This window comes from Nyctereutes procyonoides, unplaced genomic scaffold (genome assembly GCF_905146905.1).
Source record: "Nyctereutes procyonoides isolate TBG_1078 unplaced genomic scaffold, NYPRO_anot_genome, whole genome shotgun sequence".
NCBI classification, from domain to species: Eukaryota; Metazoa; Chordata; class Mammalia; order Carnivora; family Canidae; genus Nyctereutes; species Nyctereutes procyonoides.
The window spans coordinates 4,228,214-4,251,669 of record NW_026575042.1 but is presented as its reverse complement, the minus strand read 5'-3'; the positions used below and the strand labels follow the sequence as shown (position 1 = coordinate 4,251,669).

Genomic DNA, 23,456 nt, shown 5'->3' with positions numbered 1-23,456 from the left:
GTGGTTTAGCGCCTGCCTTTGGCCCAGGGCGCGATCCTGGAGACCCGGGATCCAATCCCACGTCGGGCTCCCGGTGCATGGAGCCTGCTTCTCCCTCTGCCTGTGTCTCTGCCCCTCTCTTTCTCTCTCTCTCTCTCTCTCTCTCTCTCTCTCTCTCTGTGACTGTCATAAAAAAAAAAAGAAATAAACAGATCTTTAAAAAAAAGTTCCCTTTCTCAAAATGTGATTGGAAATGTCACTATTTCAGGTCAGTACATTTTAAAACCTTGTTTGACAGTGTTTCTTGGGGGCAAAGAGAAGTTCTTTTTGAGATGGGTGTCGTTTCCTTCCCCACCCCCACTCCTAGTTGGAATGGAATACAATTGATAATAGAGATGAATACACTTAGTAATAGAGCTGATGTAATTAGCAAAAGAGCTGAGTCAATGACAAGCATAGCAGAATTGACCGAAAGCCTTCCTCCTCAATTTAATACACTCAGCTAAAAATGTAAAGTGTTTGAAGTCTCCTAGTGTTATCCACACCTTCTGACTAGTAACGATAATAGAGCTGGCAGCTTTGGAAGGGATGGGTTTAAAGTAAGACTCCTTATGTGCCAGCTATAAAAAAATTTACTTTTTGGAATTTAAGGATTTCAGGGTAGCAAAATGTGTGTGTGTGTGTGTGAAAGAGAAGAGTATATCAAAGTTGCAAAATAAAAGAAAAGCTCATTTTACCATCCAGGCATAATAGAACAGCTAATTTCTTTTGGGGGAGTGAGTGAGGAATGTTCTGTCCACTTCTCACTTTCAAGAGACTGTTGAGCAGGAGAGAGAGTGCCTGGAACCTTCCTGCTGGAATATGCCCGAGGGAACCTATAACAACAAAGGCTCTGTATTGGACCAGCTGCCACCTTGGTCCAGCTGTTTTACAATTGGCCCTGACTCTAGGACTAAATTGATCACAGGTCCCCTGGGGGTAGTGGTAGCCTTTGGATTGTGGGGCGATGAGTGAAATTAGGGACAGGGACAGTGTTGTGGCCTAAACTGGAGCCCCCGGGGGTCACATCCTGGGGAAGGACATGGAGAGCTATGTTCTCCCCTCTGACCAGAGTGGGGTGGGGGTAGGATAAATAGGCTTTTCCAGCTTCACCAAGTGTCCACTTCTGAGTTATGCCTGATGGAGTTGTATAGAAATTTGGGGTATTAGGGGCAAGATGAGTGGTTGGAATAAATGCGCTGAAGAAGAGGGCTCCCCAAGAGTTCAGAGGAGGGTGGGGTCCCTAAGCATACGTTTGGCTAGAGGTTTCATCAACTAGGTTCATTTTAAGATGCCTTGGCAGTTACTGTTGTGAAGTCTGGCATGTTGGGGCACCTGGGTGGCTCAGTCGGTTAAGCGTCCAACCCTTGATTTCAGCTCAGGTAAGGATCTCAGGGGCTTATGAGATGTAGCACCACAGCATGGAGCCTGTTTAAGATTCTCCCTCTCCCTCTGCTCCTCCTCCCCCCTAAAATAAAATCTGGCATGTTAAACTCTTGAGGAATTTATTCCTGACTCCTAGGCAATAGGGGAGCCATCAAGGTACATTAAGTTTGGGAGTCAGTTATCTGGTACACAGATAAAAATGCCACAGGCTTTATGAGATCCTAGCATGGTAGATGGAAGTTTACAGAGGTGAGTTTTTCAAAGCAGTAGGGTAGAGAGTGTTGTTACTGTTAAAGCCTGGTGGTTTCTGTGTTAACTCTGGAGTCAGGCTCTACCTACCACTCTCTGCTTGTATTCTCGAGCAAGTAACTATCTATGCTTCCATCTCTTCATCCGTAAAAAGATAATAGCTACCCCATAATGTTGTGATCAGGATAAGTGACCTTAAAGCATACCTAGAAAAACATTTGTTATTATTGAACTTTTTCTTTTTTTTTTTTAATTTTTATTTATTTATGATAGTCACAGAGAGAGGCAGAGACACAGGCAGAGGGAGAAGCAGGCTCCATGCACCGGGAGCCCGATGTGGGATTTGATCCCGGGTCTCCAGGATCACGCCCTGGGCCAAAGGCAGGCACCAAACCGCTGCGCCACCCAGAGATCCCTATTGAACTTTTTCTGGGTCTGACAAAGCTTGAGTAAAAGAACCTCAGGGGAGAGAGCCCTATTCTTCATTTAAGCTTCCTGTTTGCCCTGTGGGGAAACCTAGAAATAGAATTGTTGATCATCTTTTTTTTTTTTTTTTTAAGATTTTATTTATTTATTCATGAGACACAGGCAGAGGGAGAAGCAGGCTCCCCACAAGGAGCCCGATGTGGGACTCAATCTCAGATCCCGGGATCAACACCCTGAGCCGAAGGCGGACACTCAACCAGTGAGCCACTCAGGCAGGCGTCCGGAGAATTGCTGATCATCTTAACCCAGAGATAACTATTACCATTTTGATAGATGTCATTCTTGCTAATATGGCTTAAAAGAAAGTATGGACATTTCTGGATTGCCTGAGTGGCTCAGTCAGTTAAGTGTCCAACACTTTATCTCATGGTTGTGAGATGGATTGTGAGACAGAGCCCCATGTTGGGCCCTGTGCTCAGCTTGGGATCTGCTTGAGCTTCTCCCTCTCCCTCTACCCACCCCACAACCACTCACAAATGCGTGTTCTCTCTCAAGAAAAAGAAAAAGGGGGCAGCCCCAGTGGCGCAGCGGTTTAGCGCCGCCTGTGGCCCAGGGTGTGATCCTGGAGATCTGGGATCGAGTCCCGCGTTGGGCTTCCTGCATGGAGCCTGCTTCTCCCTCTGCCTGTGTCTCTGCCTCTCTTGCTCTCTCTGAATAAATAAATCTTAAAAAAAAAAAAAAAAAAGAAAAAGGTATTCTTTCATTTACCAACAACTAAGTTCATATTGTAAATACTTGTATTCTGTTCTTTTTTATTGGGTGTTGTTACTTAATATGAATAGTAATTAAATGTGTAATTTATCTTAAGATATTTTAAGGATGTGAAGGAAATTTGCAATCTCATTAAGTCCTAAGTAACTACATAAACACACCCCAGTTTGGCATAGGACAAAAAAAGCATAGTAGTATTCTTTGACATCCAGGCACATTCAGGTACAATATAGGTTTAATTAGCAAGGAATACTTGTACCTATTTTTCTTCCTTTACACAGATAGAATAGAATACTCTGTATATAACTCCTTGCTTACTTTTTTTGCATAGTGATGTATTTTGGAGATAATTCCATGGGTGCAGAGCATCTCGTTCTTTTTCATGGTTGCCTAGTAATCTTTGTTTTTTAACATTTTAAAAAAGATTCTTGTTTATTTCATGAAAGACGGAGAGGCAGACACAGGCAGAAGGAGAAGCAGGCTCCATGCATGTGGGACTCAATTCCGGGATCATGCTCTAGGCGAAGGCAGACGCCCAACCTCTGAGCCACCCAGTCGTCCCTTTTTTTCCCCCTTACATTATTACTCTTAATTATTTATCTAGTCGTATTAATGGACATTTGGTTTACTTCTCATCACAAATATGGTGTCATAAATCATCTGTATTTTCAAGGAAATGCCTTGTTCTTCCCTGGATGGCTTGAACATAGATCTGTCCTAAAGCTTGCGAAGGTTCTTGTTTACTGGAGAAAGGATGCCCTCTTTTTTTCCTGAGAAGAAATGGAGGTTATAGCTTTTCCTGAGATCACATTGGGTCAGTGATGAGAAATAAGATTATAGAGTTCTGGGCCACAGCAGGTCAGATCTAGAGTTCTGTGTTGTTGGTTTTTTTTTAATTTTTTTAAATTTTTTATTTATTAATGATAGTCACACACACAGAGAGAGAGAGGCAGAGACATAGGCAGAGGGAGAAGCAGACTCCATGCACCGGGAGCCCGATGTGGGATTCGATCCCGGGTCTCCAGGATCGCGCCCTGGGCCAAAGGCAGGCGCCAAACCGATGCGCCACCCAGGGATCTCGTTGTTGTTTTTAATAAGATTTTATTCCTGAGAGACACAGAGAGGCAGAGACATAGGCATAGGGAGAAGTAGGCTCCATACAGGGAGCCCGATGTGGACTTGATCCGAGATCCTGGGATCACACTGAGCCAAAGGCAGATGCTCCACCGCTGAGACACCCAGGCGTCCCAGATCTAGAGTTCTGTTTTTTTTTTTTTTAAGCTTTTAAAATTTGTATTTATTTGAGAGAGAGTGAGTGAGCGAGAGAACACAGGGAGGGGCAGAGGGAGAGGGAGAAGCTGACTGTTGAGCAGGGAGCCTAATGCAGAGCTCCATCATCCTAGGATTCTGAGATCGTGTGACCTGAGCTGAAGGCAGATGTTTAACAGACTGAGCCCTGGAGTTCTTTTTTGTCAAAAGTGTGTGGCGAGATGGTGGCTTAGGGGGAAACCCATGGAAAGATTCCTTAGGGTTGACCCCTTTGGAAGCTTACTGGGGATTTGCATTTTCCCCCTTCCTTTTTAATGAGTTTGTTTTCTACCACATTCTCCTGGATAGTTACTTCTGGAGGACCACCTGGTTTATAGACATAGGAAAGACATGGAAAGATGCTTCTGGACACTTATACTCACTGTGTTGAGGCCCTCAGAGGTTATAACTAGCTTTTGGGGTTTGGGGAACCGTAATTTCCCTCTGGCTTTCCCTTTGTGGCTGCTGCCTGACCATGGTTTGGAATGCAACCCTGGATTCAATTTTGACAGTTTGAGGAAGGAAACTAGAATATCCTATTCCATCTTGGTAGGGCTTACTCAAGGAGGAAGGAAGACATTAACTGAAGAAAATCTGTAGCTCTCAGCTCTTAACTCCTTAAAATACTGTTTTATCTTCAATAGATAAACTAAATTCTTTTATCAATTGTTTGTCATGAATCTGTAGGTTCTCAGTGGAGCGAGTCTTTCATCCTACTTGTTATTGGAGGTAGGATCTCCAAGGTGGCTCTCTCATCTGGCCTGGGTTCTAACCCCTTTATGTGGCCTGGGCTCCTCACAGTGTGGCCACTGGTTCTGAGACTGTTCTGGGCACTTGAAAGCATTGGCTGTCCCTCTGCTGTTTCATAGTTTGACTTTCACATCTCACTGGGCAAGGCAGGTTCAGACTGGATACAAGCATAGAGGAAACAGACTCCACATGTTGGCGTGAAGAGCAGCAGCAAAGGTACAGGTATGGGGTAGCTGCAGAGGTGGGGTGAGGCCAGTGCTCTCAGGCAGAGAGAACAGCAAGTATAATACACCTGTGTTAAAGGAACGCCAAGGATCCCGGATGGCCCTGCCAAACCTCATACGCAGAGTGGCCTCCGGGAGTGCAGCTTTGCTGAGCGGCCCCGGGGGGTCTGTCTGATTTGATGGAAAGCGTTCTCGCTCTCTCTTGCTCTCAGGGCAGGGAAGGGCCCAGTCCCAAGCCTCCCGGTAGTCTGAAAAGTGGTGGCCTGTGCAGGAATGTCTGGGGACAGGGATTCTGCACGGGGCCTTGTGCCAGGATAAAGGTTGCTGCTCAGGGAAGGTGGTTTGGGGGACACAGCAGACAGGCCCTGCCTGAGAGGGGTAGTGGCCTCAGAGGGACCTCAGATCTACCAGGGGAGGGAAGTGGGGGATGCTGAGCAGCCTGGGCTGGCCTAGCTGGGGCTCAGTGCTGAGCAGGTGTCTTGGTATTAACCTGTGGTATTGGCAGCACACAGTGCTAAGGATGCACAGCCAGAGGTTGGGGACACTGGCCATTTTTTAATTTTTTTTTTATTTTTTTAAAGATTTTATTTATTCATGAGAGAGAAAGAGGCAGAGACACAGGCAGAGGGAGAAGCAGGCTCCATGCAGGGAGCCTGACATGGGATTCGATCCCGGGACTCCAGGATCATGCCTTGGGCCGAAGGCAGGCGCCAAACCGCTGAGCCACCCAGGGATCCCCACACTGGCCCTTTCTAACAGCCTCATCCTGAGCAGTGCCTGCGATTCCATCTCCACTTTGAAAGGTAGAGTGAGAAGGTATCTTGCTTTTCCCTTAACAGCGTTCTTTGTCTGAAACTTCCTCCCACCCATTTCTGTTACACTTTTAGGCTGAAGTCTCAGACTTCCCTTCTTTCAGGAAGTCCGCTGGGATTCTATGCTGGGCCCAGTGTTTCCTGGTTTTCTCCCCTCAGTAATGTAATAGCCGACCTCTTTATGCACGTGTTCCTCCTAGTGGACTGAAATCCCTTTGAGGACAAGGGTGCAGTGCTGAGCACCGTGTGCGTCCTGGGAATTCATGGTAAATGTGGAATGCGGGTGGGGGTAGAAAGAGCCTAGTGTGATTGGTCACGTGTGGAGGGCAGAGTCTGGCCCCGGAGGCAAGCCCCACGGCCCCACACAAAATTGGAGACCTCCACAGGTCTGTTGTTGCCCAATACGCTTATTGCAATCTCCAATTCCAAGAGACTGGAATCTCTCACATTCTTTTCAGTGGGCCAACAAAAACAACAGCCCCGACCCAAAGGCCATTTGCCTGGCTGTACAGCATTCCCAGTCCTGCCTTACAGATGTACTCCTGGAGTTCCAAGTAAGCTGCCCTGTTATGTACTGCCTGGCCCCCACAGGGGCAGGCTGCCGTCCCTGTCCTGTGTAGGACTGCTGGTCTGTGTTTGCTTCCTGCACCTTTTCTCATGACTTGGAAACTACCAACTATGAGATAAGATGTACAATGTCCATTTTATGGGTAGGAATAGAGAGCTCAATGAGCCAGCCTAACCTACAGAACTGCAGGAGGCAGGGCCACGTGGACATTTGAACCTAGGATTTTGACTCCTCCATATGAAATGGTCCCCGTGTATGTGCCCAGCTCTCCTTCCACATCCCCAAGGATATCTCTGCCTCTCTCTCTGTCTCTCATGAATTTAAAAACAAAAACAAAACTTAAACAGCACACTTGATATAAGGGTATTGTGGCCTCAGAGACTGATTCAGGAGACTCCAGCCTGAGTGCAGGCCAAGTAGAAGAGCCCTCTCTGAATAAAACAGAGGAAGCCCAAAACCCAGGGAAGGAAGTGTTGGGAGACCAAGAGGCCCAGGCCCCTCACAGCTGACCATTAGGCAACAGGCTAGCCTGAGCCTCCCAGGTCAGTTTCTTATGGAGAAGGTAGTTTTAGTGCAGTGGGATTCATGTGGCTGAAGGAAAAACCCACATGGGCCAGAACTTCAAAACATGAATTTGAGGATCCGTTGCAGCCAGTTACAGTTGACCCTTGAACAACACAAATCTGAACTGCATGGGTCCATTTGATACGTTTTTCCTCCCAATAAATATTGTACAGTACTATATTTTCCCTTATGATTTCCTTAATAACATTTTCTCTCCATCTTTGTTTTTTTCCATCTTTGTTGTAAAAACATAGTATAATACATATAACATATAAACATAAAATATGCGTTCATCAACTGTATGATCTGTAAGGCTGCTGGTGAAGAGTAGGCTCTGTTGGTAGTTAAGCTTTTGAGGAGCCATAAGTGGTAGGTGGAATTTGAACTGAGGGAGGTCGGTGCCTTTAAACTCCATGTTTTTCAAGGGTGACCTGTATTTAGGGTTCTCCTGCCTCCTAGCTCACATTTTCCTGGTACATAGGTGCTAGCCAGAATAGGAGGGACTTGCAAAAAAAACCCCCAAAACCCAACAGCATAAAGTTTGATGAAGTTAGGAATTTCAGGACCAAGTAGAGACCAATTGAAGGGCTATTCTTTTCCCTTATTTTCCTCCTGAAGCTTTAGATGACATAACTGATACCACCTGTTTGTTTTTTAAGGTTTTACTTATTCATGAGAGACAGAGAGGCAGAGACCTAGGCAGAGGGAGAAGCAGGTTCCCCACAGGAAGCCCGATGCGGGACTCCCAGAAGTCAGACGTTCAACCTCTGAGCCACCCAGGCATCCCTGTTTTATTTACTTTTTTAAGATTTTATTTATTTGAGAGAGAGCAGGAACAGGGAGGGGCAGAGGGAGAAGAGAAGCAGATTCCCCGCTAAGCAAGGGCTCCATCCCTGGGCCCGGGGTTCAGGACTTGAGCCAAAGGCGGATAACTTCACCCCTTGGGCCGTCCAGGCACCCCCAGAGCACAGCTGTTTCAAATCCCGTGCACACTTGTGGGAAAGAGGGGTGAGTTCCGAGGGACGAGGGCTTCCGTTTCTGGCCCTGGTTTGGCAGCTGGCTCACTCCCTTGCACTGGTAGGCTTATCCCTATTTGTCCCTTGTGGTTCCAGCACACCCCGGCAGTCTACACTGTGCCTCCTCACTTAAAACAGGAATCCAACTTTCTTCTTCCCTTTGGACCAGTTCCTGCTGGTTTGCCTAGGCTCTTTGTCTCACCCTTTCAAGAGCTTCTTTTCTGTTCTCCACACCCTTCTTTTAAAGGCCTTGAAATGTTAATGTCTCAGTCTGAAATGTCTGCTTGTCTTGTTTAACTAGCTTTACTGTCCCTGCCCTACCTGTGCCCTGCCAGACTCCAGAGGTCACTGATAGGAGATCTCCAAGGGGAGACCTGCCCCGGGAACTGCAAGGATGGCAGAAACTGCCCCTGGCTGCTGTTCTGGTGGCTACCAGCCTGGGTGGCTGGAGGGGAGGCTCTTTACAGTTGGTCTCCTGGCTTGGCCTGGCTCTGGCTAGCCAGTGCCTCTGTGGCATTTGTCTGTGGGACCTGTTTTCCTATTGTTGGAAAGGGAGGAATGGGCAACTTAAATTAATTGCCTCACAAGCTGCTAACATGTAAAAGTTTTTTTAAAGACTTTATTTTATCAATTCATTCATTCGAGACAGAGGCAGAGCATAGGCAAAGGGAGAAGCAGGCTTCCTGCTAGGAGCCCAAGGCAGAACTCCTCCCAGGACCCCAGGATCATGACCTGAGCCAAAGGCAGATGCTCAACCACTGAGCCACCCAGGCGTCTCATGTAAAGGGTTTAAAAAGGAAATCCAGGGCAGCCAGGTGGCTCATCGGTTTAGCGCCATCATCAGCCCAGGGCCTTACCCTGGAGACCTGGGATCGAGTCCCACGTGGGGCTCCCTGCATGGAGCCTGCTTCTCTCTCTCTCCCTCTCTCCTGCTTCTCTCTCTCTCTCTCACATAAATAAATAAACAAACAAACAAACAAACAAATAAATAAATAAAATCCATTCCTGACACAACTCAGGTCTTCTCGTGTGCCCTCCCCCTCTGCTGTGGTACTAGAGAACTGTCTTAAGCCCCCTTTTGCTCTCCTGCTTTTACTCAGAGGAAGCTGTTGAGAAAGGTTCCTGTGGTGTGCTGGTGGGGGAAGGAGGAGGTGCCATGAATACTGTCTGGCTGTTTTTCATATTGAATGCCTGTCTTTTTTTTTTTTTTTAAGATTTATTTATTGATCCATGAGAGACACAGAGAGGGAGGCAGAGACACAGGCAGAGGGAGAAGCAGGGTCCATGCAGGGAGCCCCACGTGGGACTCGATCCTGGATCCCAGGATCACGCCTTAAGTGGAAGACAGACACTCAACTGTTGAGCCACCCAGGCGTCCCTGAATGCCTGTCTTGATGGGGACCAAGTGAAGAAGGGTGATGCCAAGGAGCCCGTGCTTGGCAGGCATGTGCACCACAGCCTCCTGTTGGGGAGTAGGCACTTACTGGAAGGCAGAGAACTTACAGGCTGTCCACTGCTTTCTTGATTGGTCTCTTTCCCAGTTTGTTGATTTTACTTACCCATTTTTTAGGCGGGGGAGGGGAAGAGGGAGGGGGAGAACCTTAAGCAGATGCCCCGTGGAAGGCAGAGCCTGGAACACAGGGCTTGATCCTACATTTTGGAGAGCATGACTTGAGCCAAAACCAAGAGACTGGGCCACCCAATACCTGGCTGCAAACAAGTCCAGATTAAAACAAATTTCTACAGCAATTAAATACTTGGTTGAGGGACTCCTGGATGGCTCAGGGGTTGAGCGTCTGCCTTTGGCTCAGGGCATGATCCTCGAGTCCCGGGATCGAGTCCCACATCGGGCTCCCTGCACAGAGCCTGCTTCTCCCTCTGCCTGTGTCTCTGCCTCTCTCTTTCTGTGTATCTCTCAGAGACACAAGCAGAGGGAGAAGCAGGCTCCGTGCAGGGAGCCCGATGTGGGACTCGATCCCGGGACTCGAGGATCATGCCCTGAGCCAAAGGCAGACGCTCAACCCCTGAGCCATCCAGGAGTCCCCAAAAATAAAATCTTTAGAAAATATGAATACTTGGTTGACTTCTGGATTTGGAGGCATTGCTTATTAGGGAACTGCTCTTAAAATTGTCAATGGATGTGACCTCGAACCTTGGGCCATTAGGAAAGCTAGAGTTGGACCTTTTTAACCCAGGTCGGAGTAATAAATGTAGGAGTCCAGCTACTCAGGAATATAAAACTTGCTGGAATGGGAAAAGAAAGTGTTCATTTTGTTTTGTTGGGAGGAGAAAATATGGCTAGTAATATTTAAAAACCCTTTTTGTTATTACCTGAGTCTTTGTTTCGACTGTCCCTCACTGGGACACTTTCCTCCAGGTGATGAGTGTGCTTTCTTGCTTAAAATTCACCTGTCCATGTGATCTGAGCCACAGAGGCAATTGAAACCCCTTTTGCTAGTTTAGGGAGTGAAAAGGTTTCAGGTGCACAATGTTGCCCGCTGTTTAAGAGGTGAGGACTGAGTTACATGGCCACCTACTGAGTCTGGCTATTTTATTAAGTCAGCCCGCAGCACCACCTACTCTGGTCCAGAACACAACAGATTAAAACTCTGCCTTTTGTGACCTTGGAGGCAACAGGAAAGCTGTGCATCTATGTCAAAATCTAGCTTTTCATGTCTGCTTTAAAAATCTGTAATTTACATGGGCAATGATCTCAGTGTTGGAACAAATCTCTTTTATTTGCTGCTGGAAGCTGCCTGGGCCACTCATTAGTACATCAGAGGTCAGATGCATGCCGGGGCGGCAGCTGGGACACTGATGATTTCATACGGCTTTGTATGAGTGCCGATGGCCTGTGGCGCTGTAAATCGGGCTCAGAGTTCTAATTTTTTCGAAACCTCACGGGAGTTAGTCCAACACTTGCTTCTTGTGAGATAGAACTTAAGATAATATTTATAGTGGAGGGCAAAGGAAAAATAATAACTAATGGGAACATTGTGGAAAGAATGGTGGTAACCTATTAAAGTAAATTATGTGGGGCTGTCAGAGCAACTCATTCATGAGCTCCGTGAGTATTTGTCAGGTCCGTAGCTAGGATGAGTGGCCTCACCACTGAGTCAGGGCTCCAAATCCCCCCACATCATGGCCACACTAGGTCATTGGTGGGAGGGTTTCTCCCCTCACTTTTTTTTTGCAGCATAATTTACATAAAATAAACATAATTGTACATTTTGAATTTTGACAATTACATACTTCTGTAACACCCCTTTTGTCAGCTTCTCTTCTGATATTTTCACCTTAGTTTTGCCTTCGTTGTAAGTGAAATCATGCAGTATATTCTAATTTTTTAAACAATAGTTTTTATTAAAGTCTTAGAAATATTCGCATTTTATAACTTAAAAAAAACAAATTCTCATACTTTCTTAATGCCTAGCTTGTCCCTTTAAAAAAAGATTTTTTTTTATATTTTAAGTTTTTATTTTAATTCCAGTTAGTTAACATAAAGTGTTTATTTTCAAGTGTACAATGCAGTGATTCAACACTTCCATACATGACTTGGTGCTCATCACAGCAAGTGTACTCCTTAAATAGTATATTTTTTTATTTTGGCTTTTTCCAGCAATTATAATCCTTTCAAATAAATGAGTCTGAAAAATTGTGCAGATATTACCATAGTCTGTTTCTCTGATATGGAAGTTTTGTTTCTGCTTTTTAAGTGGAAGAATTTTTAAATAACTCCAGTTTTATTTAAGTCAACAAGTTTATTAAAAACTGTTTGGTAGGCAGTAGTCGAAAACACAAGTCTCGGGGCACCTGGGTGGCTCAGCGCCCAACTCTTGATTTTAGCTCAGGTCATGATCTTAGGGTTTGTTAGGTCTGTGCTGGGCATGGAGCTTGCTTAAGATACTCTCCTTCTCCCTCTACCCCTCCCCTCCTCTAAAAAAATGAAAACACAATTCTGGCATGTTCTTGGCATGTTCTTCTCCCACCCCCACCCCCTTCATACTTGGATAGAGAGCACTAGTGGGGCCTGGAGGGGCAGAGGGAGAGGAAGGAGAAGCTGATTCTTCAATGAGCGGGGAGCCTGACACCTGGCTCGATCCCAAGACTTCAGGATCATGATCGAACCAAAGGCAGATGCTTCACTGGCTGAGCCACCCAGGCACCCCACAGTTCTGGCATGTTCTAAAATGTCCCTTGGTGTCATGTAATATAACTTGATCTGTTGAAGGAGCCCCCAAGCACAAGTGGGTCACTTGCAAGTAACAAGAATATACTCCTTGACTGTGGGCCTTTGTTAAAGCCTTCAGGGAGTATGAGAGGAACTCCAGACCATGGGCTGTAAACTCTGCTGGTCTTGGTGTGGCTATGGTCAGCAGGGAATGTGCCTTAGGCTGCATAGGTTGGGCAAAGATAACAAGGCTCCAGCCTGAAAACCAGAGTCTGACCAGGAGACTAATGAATAAATAGTCCAGTAATCAAGGGAGCTCTCACAGGTTGGGTTCCCTAGGGGCAGACGCTGGAGAATGAGTTTATCAGCAGCTGTGAGAGGCAGGAGGAAGCAGGATGGTAGCAGGCCTACCGAGGGCGGGATTGTCATGCCCTCGCTACCACCTGCGCCACCTGCTGCAAAGCCTGACTGGAATAGGAGGGATAGAGAGCTGTTAGTATAGGGAGGATGTTTCAGGTAACAGAAACCCTTTGAAAGAGGCTTAGCTGCTCACCCCCAGAGTTGCGATGTATATTGTCTCACACATAGTGTTTTGTGACATCATGATTAATACCTTAAAAAAATTAGAGGTGTGGAGACAAGTGGGTGGCTCAGTAGTAGAGCATCTGCCTTAGGCCCAGGGTGTGATCCTGGGGTCCTGGGATGGAGTCCCATGTTGGGCTCCCCACAGGGAGCCTGCTTCTCCCTCTGCCTGTGTCTCTGCCTTCTCGGTCTCTCATGAATAAATAAATAAAATATTTTAAATAAATAAATAAAATTAGGGACACCTGGCTGGCTCAGTCAATGGAGCATGCGACTCTTGATCTCGAGATTGTGTTTGAGCCCCACATTGGTGGTAGAGATTATTTAAATCTTTTCTAAAAAGAGAGGGGGAAAAAACTAAATGTGTCTTTTTGTGACTTCAAAGGCTCTGAGAACTGCGGACTGTAGTTTAGTGTGGGAGGTATGGACCTTATGCAGGCTGGTTTTCCTCCAAATCCCTGTGCCTCCTTCCCACCTCAGCTCTGCCCTGAGAGCTCACCTGGAGGGTTTGCCCAGCCCTGTCAAAACCACAGCTCTCTGAGTAGGGTCCAAAATGTGGCCTGTATCATCATTTTTTGCCTCTGACAGCCCCCTCCCTTTAAAGATTTTATTTATTTATTCATGAGAGTGAGTGAGAGAGAGAGAGAGAGAGAGGCAGAGAAGCAGGCTCGCAGGGAGCCTGACATGGGACTCGATCCCAGGTCTCCAGGATCACACCCCAGGCTGCAGGTGGCGCCAAGCCACCGAGCCACTGGGGCTGCCCCTGACAGGCCCTTTCTTGTCCCGGTTACTGCTGTACCCTCAGCTTTAAATAAGAGGTGGCCGTCATAAGAATTTGTGAATGTATTTTGTCTGTGACTGACAAAGCTGGAAGGCGTTGTGTGCTGTGCTGCCCAGGGTGTCATTGTTCTCTGGGGTTTCCATCGTTGAGAACCCTTGATAGAGGAGGGGTTTTCTTCCAGGATGAACTCAAAAAGTCCCTTTCGTACTTTTTAATCTAACATTTCTGGGGACCATAAATTGAGGTGTTTTTTTGTTGTTTGTTTTAATCTGCAGGTGGAACGCCTGGGTGGCTTAGCGGTTAAGCATCTGCCTTCGACTCAGGGCATGATCCTGGAGTCCCGGGATCGAGTCCCGCGTCGGGTTCCTTGTATGGAGACTGTTTCTCCCTCTTTCTAGGTCTCTGCCTCTTTCATGAATAAATAAATAAAACATTTTTTTAAAAAAAAAAATCCGTCTGCACGTAAGCCCAGCCAAATTCAAGCACTGTTTGAAAGCAGAATTACTCATCTAATTTTCTTTTTATTCGGTTTTTACCTTTGTTTTAATTTTAAAGATTTTATTTATTATTGATGAGAAACACACAGAGGCAGAGACATAGGCAGAGGGAGAAGCAGGCTCCCTGCGAGGGACTCCACCCCAATCCTGGATCCTGGGACCTCGCCCCAAGCCAAAGGCAGACGCTCAACCACTGAGCCTCCTAAGTGTCCCTGGTTTTTGGCTTTAAAAAGGTAATGGTTCTGTATCAAAAGCTGTGTGCTCAGGGAGTGTCCTTCTAGGGAGAAGGAATGGTGTATGTGAGGGCCCTGAGACCAGGGAATAATGTGGCAGTGTTGATAGGATAGAAAATGGGGACCTGTATACCTGGCTCTGGGGCTTTGGAACCTGGTTCTCACCAGCAGGAAAGCAGGTGATGGGAGGTGGTTGAGAAGGATCTATTAAAGGGTTGGGTAACCTTGTGAGCTGGGCCCTGTTTGGTGGTAGTTTGCTGGTGTTGGGTAACCTTGTGAGCTGGGCACCTGGCTGGGCTCAGAGGAGCCTGCAACTTTTGACCTCAGGGTTGTGAGCTCTAGCCCCACCTTGAAGATAAGGTTGGCTTTAAAAGGCGGGTTGGGGACAGAACATCAATATATGGCTTTTGGAGGGTAGCACAGAAACCTCAAGTGAAAAGCACGTGGCTTTTCAGGATCTTCAAAGTAATGTGTCTCTGTTGGCACCAAACCCCAGTCTGAAACTGTTAGAGTTTAATGACATTCCTCTCTGTTTTCAACCCTTCTTTTTAAAATTTGCCTTGCCCATGCCAAGCCTAAAATTTTGGTCTGGAGCTGAGTAGGTTCCTGTGACCTCAGTTTGGGCTGTTCTTGGACACTCCACTCCACCACCAGGTAGTTCTGACTCTTTCTTAGTTTAGCTTGGGAATGAATCTTGCTCAGCAAGATAGTCCAAATCCAGATGGGCAGTACCCTAAGTCCTTGCATTCAGATGTTCCTCGACATGTAAGATTTCTGATTTTAGACAGTTAATATTGTGTACATATATTAAGTAACAATGCCACAAAATAATGAATATTAGCGTTTCTCATGTGAAGTGCATGAACTCTCACACTAAATGCTATAGGTAAAAGTCATAAATCATTTTCATGCCTGTTTGGGTTTTGCTGCCAAATAGCTTATATAAACACTGGGTTTCCAGAGCCTGTTGATTTGGGAATTGCAGAAAGGGCATTGTGGGTTTGCATATGGATCCCCAATGTTTGCTTCACATGGTGTTCGAACAATATCCTCTGGGACTGATAAGTGTTGTTTTTATTCTTTTTTTAAAAAAAGATTTTATTTATTTATTCATGAGAATACACAGAGAGGAGAGAGAGAGGCAGAGACACAAGCGGAGGGAGAAGCCGGCTCCTGGAACTCTATCCCGGTCTCCAGGATCACGCCCTGGGCTGAAGGCGGCGCCAAACTGCTGAGCCACCGGGGCTGCCCTGTTGTTTTTATTCTTAACACCTCTTTCCACGTACATTGCCTGAGACCCTTTCTGCTGTCCACCTCCAAAGACACCCCCAACTAGCAGCCCCACTGTCCCCATGCCTTTGTGTTTGGGAACCATCTCCTTACCAACCACTGAGGATACAAAACACAAGGCTTGCTTTATTGCTGCTCCTCTGAGCTGGTTCTTTTTAGTCTCAGTGTCCACTGAAGCCTTCTAGCCAAGCAGAAATGGACTCCCAATCCCAGCATTGACCATCTCATCTTGTGTCCCCCTGCTGGCTTTTTGTGTATGTTTGATCCTGTCAGGAACAGAAACTGGGCCTTGACAACCTTTTTTTTTCACCTGTGTGGAGGTTGATGAGATTTAAAGTTAGTAAGTTCGAAAATCTTTGTTATTCACCCTCGCAAGTATATTTTTCTTCTCATACATCAAGTGATGTAGCAATCGTATATATTGCCAAATTGGAATAAGAGGTGTATAAAGAACAAGGGTAATGCAACATAGCATTGCTTGTGATTTTTTTTTTTTTAATCAGGAAATGGCTTTAAAAGTCTTAGCAGGTACGAATTAAATAAGTTGTGGTACATCCACAGGCAACATACCATGCAGCCATTTATAAAACAGGCAGCTTGACCCAGAACATTCTCCAAGTAAATCTAGTTCAGTGAAAAAAAGGCTGACAAAATATATTCCTATTTGTGTCTTTTAAAAAATTTATATATGGGCAGCCTGGGTGGCTCAGTGGTTTATCACCTGCCTTCAGCCCAGGGTATGATCCTGGAGTCCCGGGATCGAGTCCCACGTCGGGCTCCCTGCATGGAGCCTGCTTCTCTCTCTGCATGTGTCTCTGCCTCTCTCTCTCTCTGTCTCTCATGAATAAATAAAGAAAATCTTTTTAAAAATTTACATGTGCATAGAATGTAACATATTTTTAGATGGTTACATAAAAAAAGTAGAAACAATCAAGTGAGAAATTGGGAGATTTTAAAAACTATTTGTAAAAAAAAAAAAACTATTTGTTTTGCACTAAAAATGCATATATTGGGATCCCTGGGTGGCGCAGCGATTTAGCGCCTGCCTTTGGCCCAGGGCCCAATCCTGGAGACCTGGGATCGAATCCCACGTCGGGCTCCCGGTGCATGGAGCCTGCTTCTCCCTCTGCCTATGTCTCTGCCTGTCTCTCTCTCTCTCTCTCTCTCTCTCTCTCTCTCTCTCTCTCTCTCTCTCTGTGTGTGTGTGACTATCATAAATAAATAAAAATTAATAAAAATAAAAATGCATATATGTTCCCTAGTATTTTTTTTTTAAGATTTTATTTTTATGTCATCTCTACACCAATGTGGGTCTAGAAGTCCTAATCCCGAGATCAAGAGTTGCATGCCCTACCAATTGAGCCAGCCAGGCACCCTCCTAAAACATTTTTTTTAATGCTTCAGCACCCCCCCCCCCACATTAACTCATCCTCAGCTATGATTCTGCCGATTTGAGGTGGTGGTAGTGATTGTGTGTGCAGCTGGTACAGATTCTTTCGTTCCCCTCTTCCCCATGTCCCCAGGTCACAGCTCTGTATCAGCACGTGGCCAGAGATGCAGGGGGGACTCCAGATTTGAACTTGGTTTTGGAACATTGGCATTCTGTATATTTTCCCTAAATCATGTAAAAGCTGGTTTTGAGGTTATTTAATAGGCTTAGTTTCAGACTGGCTCGACTCTACTCCTTGAAGTTGGTTTAAATTTTTTTTTTTTTTTTTTTAAATAGAGAGCGTGCAGTGTGGCATATGCAGGTAAGGCTTTTTTTGGTCGTCACCTGCCATCCTCCAATTCATTTCTGTAGTGGGAGGCTTAGAACCCCTTTGCGTGGGTGGTGACCTCCTTTTGTTCAGGCCTGAGTTTGTGGGAGGCCACATGTCCCCAGTCGTTTTAAGGGATGTGAAAGAAATCTCCTATGTAAGTGTACAGCAGTGGATACATTTCGGTTTGTTGGGGCATTTCGATGAGGAGTAGCCCCTCCATCCTTTCAGTTTACATTCCTTAGTGATGTGGGTAGTTGTATTTTAAACTGGAAGCTCATTCTTTCAGATGCACCGTGCTCTAATAGGAGTTCCCTGGGTGTGTGTGTGTTTTCTTTGTTTCATCTCAGGTAGTATAAAAAGTAGATTCCAGAAATACGTACACAGTCTTGTTCATTAATAAAGCACTTTATTTAGACCCTGGCTAAGGTAAACCTGCCTGCTTGGTATTTTTATTTATTTATTTTTTCTTTAACCTCCCTCCTTCCTCTCCTGCTGGGCCCACATTCCTAGGTCTTTGTCTCTGCCTGGTATTTTAGAAATTATGGGAGAGGAAGGCAGTGGGTGGGGCTTTCTGAAAGCTGGGGGCAGGGAAGAGGGTGGTCACTTGGAAGGTCAGAGGTCAGCCTGCTCCTTTCAGCTGGGGCAGCCAGATTGTCGCCAAGCAAAGGAGGAGGGGGATGGAGGGGGGCGTGTTGTGCATCTGCCTGGGAAGCCCCAAACAGGCAGCTCCAGGCCCTGGAATTCCTGCGCCAGAGGACCACTCCTTCCCCCGCTTTCCGGAGCCACAGTTCATGGCCTCTGCCACATTTCTAGCCCTTTGGAGGACGTGGGTTCCAGTTTTTTCATTTAAAATAATCTCCCAGGGATCCCTGGGTGGCGCAGTGGTTTAGCGCCTGTCTTTGGCCCAGGGCGGGATCCTGGAGACCCGTGATCGAATTCCACGTCGGGCTCCCGGTGCGTGGAGCCTGCTTCTCCCTCTGCCTGTGTCTCTGCCTCTCTCTCTCTCTCTCTGTGTGTGTGTGTGACTATCGTAAATAAATCAAAATTAAAAAAAATAAAATAATCTTCCAGGATGCCTGGGTGGCTCAGCGTATGAGCATCTGCCTTTGGCTCAGGATGTGATCCCGGAGTTCTGGGATCGAGTCCCCGCACGGGAAGCCTGTGTGTGTCTCATGAATAAATAATCTTTAATAAATAAATAATCTTCCAGCTATTTCAGAGAGAATTGCACCCACGTGCACCCTTACCTATTATCTGTGTTGTCACAAGCTCTAAAATTGTGGGTTTTTGACCTTAGAAATTGCACGTAGATGATGTGGAATTTCTAAGTAGAACTTGAAATCTTCCCAAAGGTTTATGCCAACTTTAGCTAGACGGTGTATAAAAATTGGCCATATTTTCAGTTTTAGGCCCTTTTTATTTAAAAAGTTCATCATTTATTCATCATAAGCACTACTGGGATTATGCTGTTTTACTCACCCATAGCTTTTTATTATCAACTACGTGGGTGTCCCCTAGCACCTCTGTGATGACCCTGTTGTCCTCCTGGAACTGCAGAATACTGGCATCTCCAAAATTACAGTGTGATAATGTTGTAAGTGTTCTAGGCACTTAGAGCTGCATCAGTCCTCTGTGAAGTGATGCCAGGCAGGATTGCATCCAGAGGACCCCACTGCCCACTTTGGAGATATCTGGGCTCTCAGGGATAGGTATTGAGAGGGGCCCAGTGCCAGGGGCTGTGGGTACCCTGTTGCTACCTGTTACGACCAGGATTTCTTTTCTGGCTACTTCCTCTGCAGAACGCTTTAAAACTTAACTATTTGCAAGGTATCTCCTATGTCCAACATCATCCAGGCTCTGGATTATAAAAACCTAAAACCTGGAGAAATTACTTTTGTCCCTTGTAGTTACACAATTGGTGCCTGGCTTCCTTGCTTAGCCTAGAATTATTTTAAAGCCTTTTGGTTTCTGGTGTTGGGTTCCTGAGAATAGGGTTCCTGGGATTTTATGGATGGAAGTGGTCTCCTGAGGCACCTAGCCAGAACCCTTGTGTTTCATATATGAGACAAACTCAGTCAGGTGATTGGATAGATGGCTTCATGGCCAGATGGTGCCAAGCTGGGGCTAACAGCCTCAGGTTCTTTCCACTCACTGTATAAGTGAGAGTGGTTATGCTTGCACAGATGGAAGCAGGAGGTTGAGTTGTTGAAACGGGAGCAGGGGTTGCTTTAGCACCACATTATAAAAAGAGACTAAGAATTTCTCCTAAGCTTTTCCAGTTTAGCATTGAAAGTTAGCTTGAGAATTTTAGCTTTATCAGATTAGAAAGATTAGATCATCTCTAAAAGGTGAACCTATTTTAAAATGCTATTGGTCATGGGGCCCCTGGGTGGCTCAGTTGGTTAAGCATACGACTCTTGATTTCAGCTCAGGTCATGATCTCAGGGTCATGGGATCTAGCCCAGCAGCAGGCCGGATCTGGGCTGAGTGTGGAGCTTGTCTAAGATCCTCTCCCTCCCCCAAACACTATTGGTCTTTTTTTTTTTTTAAATTTATATGACAGGCACACAGAGAGAGAGAGAGGCAGAGACACAGGCAGAGGGAGAAGCAGGCTCCATGCACCGGGAGCCCGATGTGGGATTCGATCCCGGGTCTCCAGGATTGCGCCCCGGGCCAAAGGCAGGCGCCAAACTGCTGCGCCACCCAGGGATCCCCACACTATTGGTCTTGAAGGCAAATTACCATCCCCAAATTTCAGTCTCCCAAGGTTGCTGGGGAAGCACTGCATTGGACAAAGTGTCCGAGTCCAGTCACAAACCTGTTCCCATTTCCCTCCTATAAAACAGGGTCCATAAAACTTTTCCGTATCAGAACCATTTCTTAGAAATGGTTATCCTAAATCTTCCCCCTATTTGTGAATTCAAAAGTTCCAGAGAATTAGACTAACCCATGCAGGATCACTTTGAATGCCCTGAACCCTGAGTGGAGTAGGCCTGCTTCCCTGACTGAGCTCTGAGTTTTCTCTTCTCTTCTTCTCTTCTCTTCTCTTCTCTTCTCTTCTCTTCTCTTCTCTTCTCTTCTCTTCTCTTCTCTTCTCTTCTCTTCTCTTCTCTTCTCTTTTCTTTTCTTTTCTTTTTTTTAAGATTTTATTTATTTATTCATGAGAGACCCAGAGAGAGAGAGAGAGAGGCAGAGACACAGGCAGAGAGAGAAGCAGGCTCCCTGCAAGGACCCTGATGTGGGACTCGATCCTGGGACTCTAGGATCAGGCCCTGGGCCGAAGGCAGGCACCCAACCCCTGAGCCACCCAGGTGTCCCTGAGTTTATTTTCTAGTGGACACGCTCTCTGCCAATGTGTTGGTTAGTTAATAAGATAATGTAAATGGGGAGCACCTGGGTGACTCAGCTGGTTGGACGTCTGTCTCATCTGTCTCTTGGTTTGGGCTCACGTTGTGATCTCACCTCGTTGCGGCTCTGCTCAATGGGGAATCTGCTTGAGATTCTCTCCTCACTCATTTATTTGAGCTAGCATATGCTCTCAAATAAATAAATCTTTAAAATAACCTGAAGAGAAGAGATACAACATTCTCACTTCTTTCTACCCAGGGCCCTTTCTCTGTGGGTCTTCCTGATGGAAACATTGGAGCCCTCCTTCCCCATCTCTGTGTCCTGTAACACTGTCTGCTCCTGGGCCAGGGTGAGCTCCTCTACTGTGCTACATGGAATCACCTTGCCTCAAGTCTCCCATACAGGACTTATTCCACCTTACTGAGTTAAGGTGCTTAGTGCTCTGGTGAAGAGCTGGTGTCAGGCATGTCTTGGAACCAGCTCTCCACAAGGCTTATGTTGGCCCCCCCCACTTCTGCCCTTGCTTGCTGTGTGGCCCTAAGACGACATGACCTCTTGTCTTCCTCTGGGGATTAAGCATATTCGTATAGGAAAACTGCCCCTCCGACACCGCTTCTCTGCCTGTTACATGTTGGTTGGCTTTTGCTCACACCCAGGTATACCAGCAGCAAATTTAAGCCCTGCTCTTGAAAGCAGTCCAGCAAACATTTACAGAGAGTGGTGCTAAGTGCTCTGCTCTGGAGGGATGCAACCAGACTGGCACAGTTTCTGTGCCAAGGAGCTTTCACTCTTGAGAGCTTCTCATTTATCAGCAGGTGGAGGTTGTGCCAACCCTTCTGCCTCCCAGCATGCTGGGCCCCAGGAAATACAGAACATCACATAAAGCGGTCTGTCAGCATGGGCTGCCTCTCAGGGTCAACTCCTTGGAACAACTTGGCAGGAAGAAGAAAGACAAGAAGCTGGCTGACCTTACCACTAGCTTTTTGCCTTCTTTCCAGAAGCTTAAGCCTGTAGCTTGCTTGAGTGCCTGGGAGAACCATGGTTTGCACTTTGCACTAATCTCCTTGATTGGAGGGTGGCTGCAAGTTGTGGTGTGAGGGTGATTAATACTGGCTCCTAACCTCCTTTCACAGAACCAGACACGGGTGGCAAGACAGATTTTTATGGTGTATTCTTTCATTTGGGCCACCAATCTCAGACCAGGGAAATAAAATCTTAAAACTTTTCTAGGTAATTAATGGGAGATATAGGGAAAATCTCTTATGCCAGGAGAAATTGTTTTGTTTCCTCTTTGCCTTTGGAGTGTCTCAGTTATAGGTCTGAACGAAACTGGAGTGGATAGAGGAATTGGTTATTTTTTTCTTTGATTTTGGGGCAGAAGGGTTGGGAAGGAGGGCATGCTGTGCTCACATTGAAGTGCTCCCTATTTCTGTAGGGGTGTGTTTGTTAAATTGGAAGGAGTTGGCTGAGGCTCTGGAATCCACAGAGCACCCCCATGGCTGCCCCCCCCCCCACTAGTCCCAAGTCTCTGATTAATAATGCCTGTCTCCTCTCTGGTCTGCAGGTGCTGCACCTGTACTGTGACACTTGTTCAGTGCCCATCTGTCGTGAGTGCACAATGGGCCGGCATGGGGGCCACAGCTTCATCTACCTCCAGGAGGCGCTGCAGGACTCGCGGGCACTTACCATCCAGCTGCTGGCTGACGCACAGCAGGGCCGCCAGGCAATCCAGGTCAGTGCTTCTCTGCCTTTCATCTGCTTTCCTTGTTCTTTCTTGCACATAAAACCTTTCCCACTCCCTTTCAGATGGCATGTGTAGATTACTGGGCAGGTTCCAGTGTGTGGGGGCCATGGAACAATGAACCAATGAGCTCATGTGACATCCACCCAGCAGTAATCCCTTGGGGGCAGGTGGAGGGTTTGCGAAGATGAGAGGGGTGTGGCTGAAGGTGACTAGCCAGTCAGGGCTTGTTGTGGACACTGAGGCTGGGCCCCCACCACGCCATCAGCCTGCTTCTCCTCCAGACCTCTCCCCAAGAGAGGTGGGCATCAGCATTCCTCAGCCGGGACTGTAGGAAGACTTGCTACTTAATGCTTTCAAGAGAGATATCTCTGCTGCTCAGATTTATTTATTTATAGGTGAGCAATCAGTGAGCAACAGAAGTTTATCTCAAATTCCTTCTAAGTAATAAAGCCACCTCCTGGTAACTTGAGACCTTGTGTTTCTTGAGTCCCCATCCCTTTTGGGTTAGGTGTAACTTTGGGACATAGCAGAGTTCTTTTACAGTTAAGTGATGGCATGACTAAAAATTCATTTACAATCTTCTTGTCTGGTCCAGGTGACAGGGTTTTAGGAAAAGAAAAAAAAATCATGGGATGTGTTCTTGTCTCCTAGGATAAAGCTTGAAAGCCAGGAAACATTGCTAATTGTTAAAGGAAAAATTGAATGGGAAACTGCTACTGACATTCTGAAGAGTATTTGAATATGTGAATTGTTTAAAAAAAATAAGATTTTGGGAGGGGGGGAATGTGAAAAATGGACCCTGTGTTCTATTGAAGGGGCAGATGAATGGTTTTGGGTGTTAGCAAGTTTCTCAGCAACTATCACATTCCTATGCATGATAGTGAAGTAGTCTTTCTGAAGAGTCAGACCATCAGATATTTAAGTCATATAATTAGAGGTTTGAGAATCTGTTTCTGCA

At 46.2% G+C, this 23,456-nt stretch overlaps 1 protein-coding gene across 1 annotated transcript in view; it reads left to right on the top strand.

Annotated features, from left to right (window-relative positions):
- Positions 1-23,456, top strand: part of TRIM71 (tripartite motif containing 71) — a 67,513-nt gene that overhangs the window by 27,030 nt on the left and 17,027 nt on the right. The window contains exon 2 of the mRNA XM_055320870.1: positions 22,319-22,486. Within this exon, the coding sequence (XP_055176845.1) occupies positions 22,319-22,486 (168 nt within the window). The remainder of the gene's footprint in view (positions 1-22,318; positions 22,487-23,456) is intronic.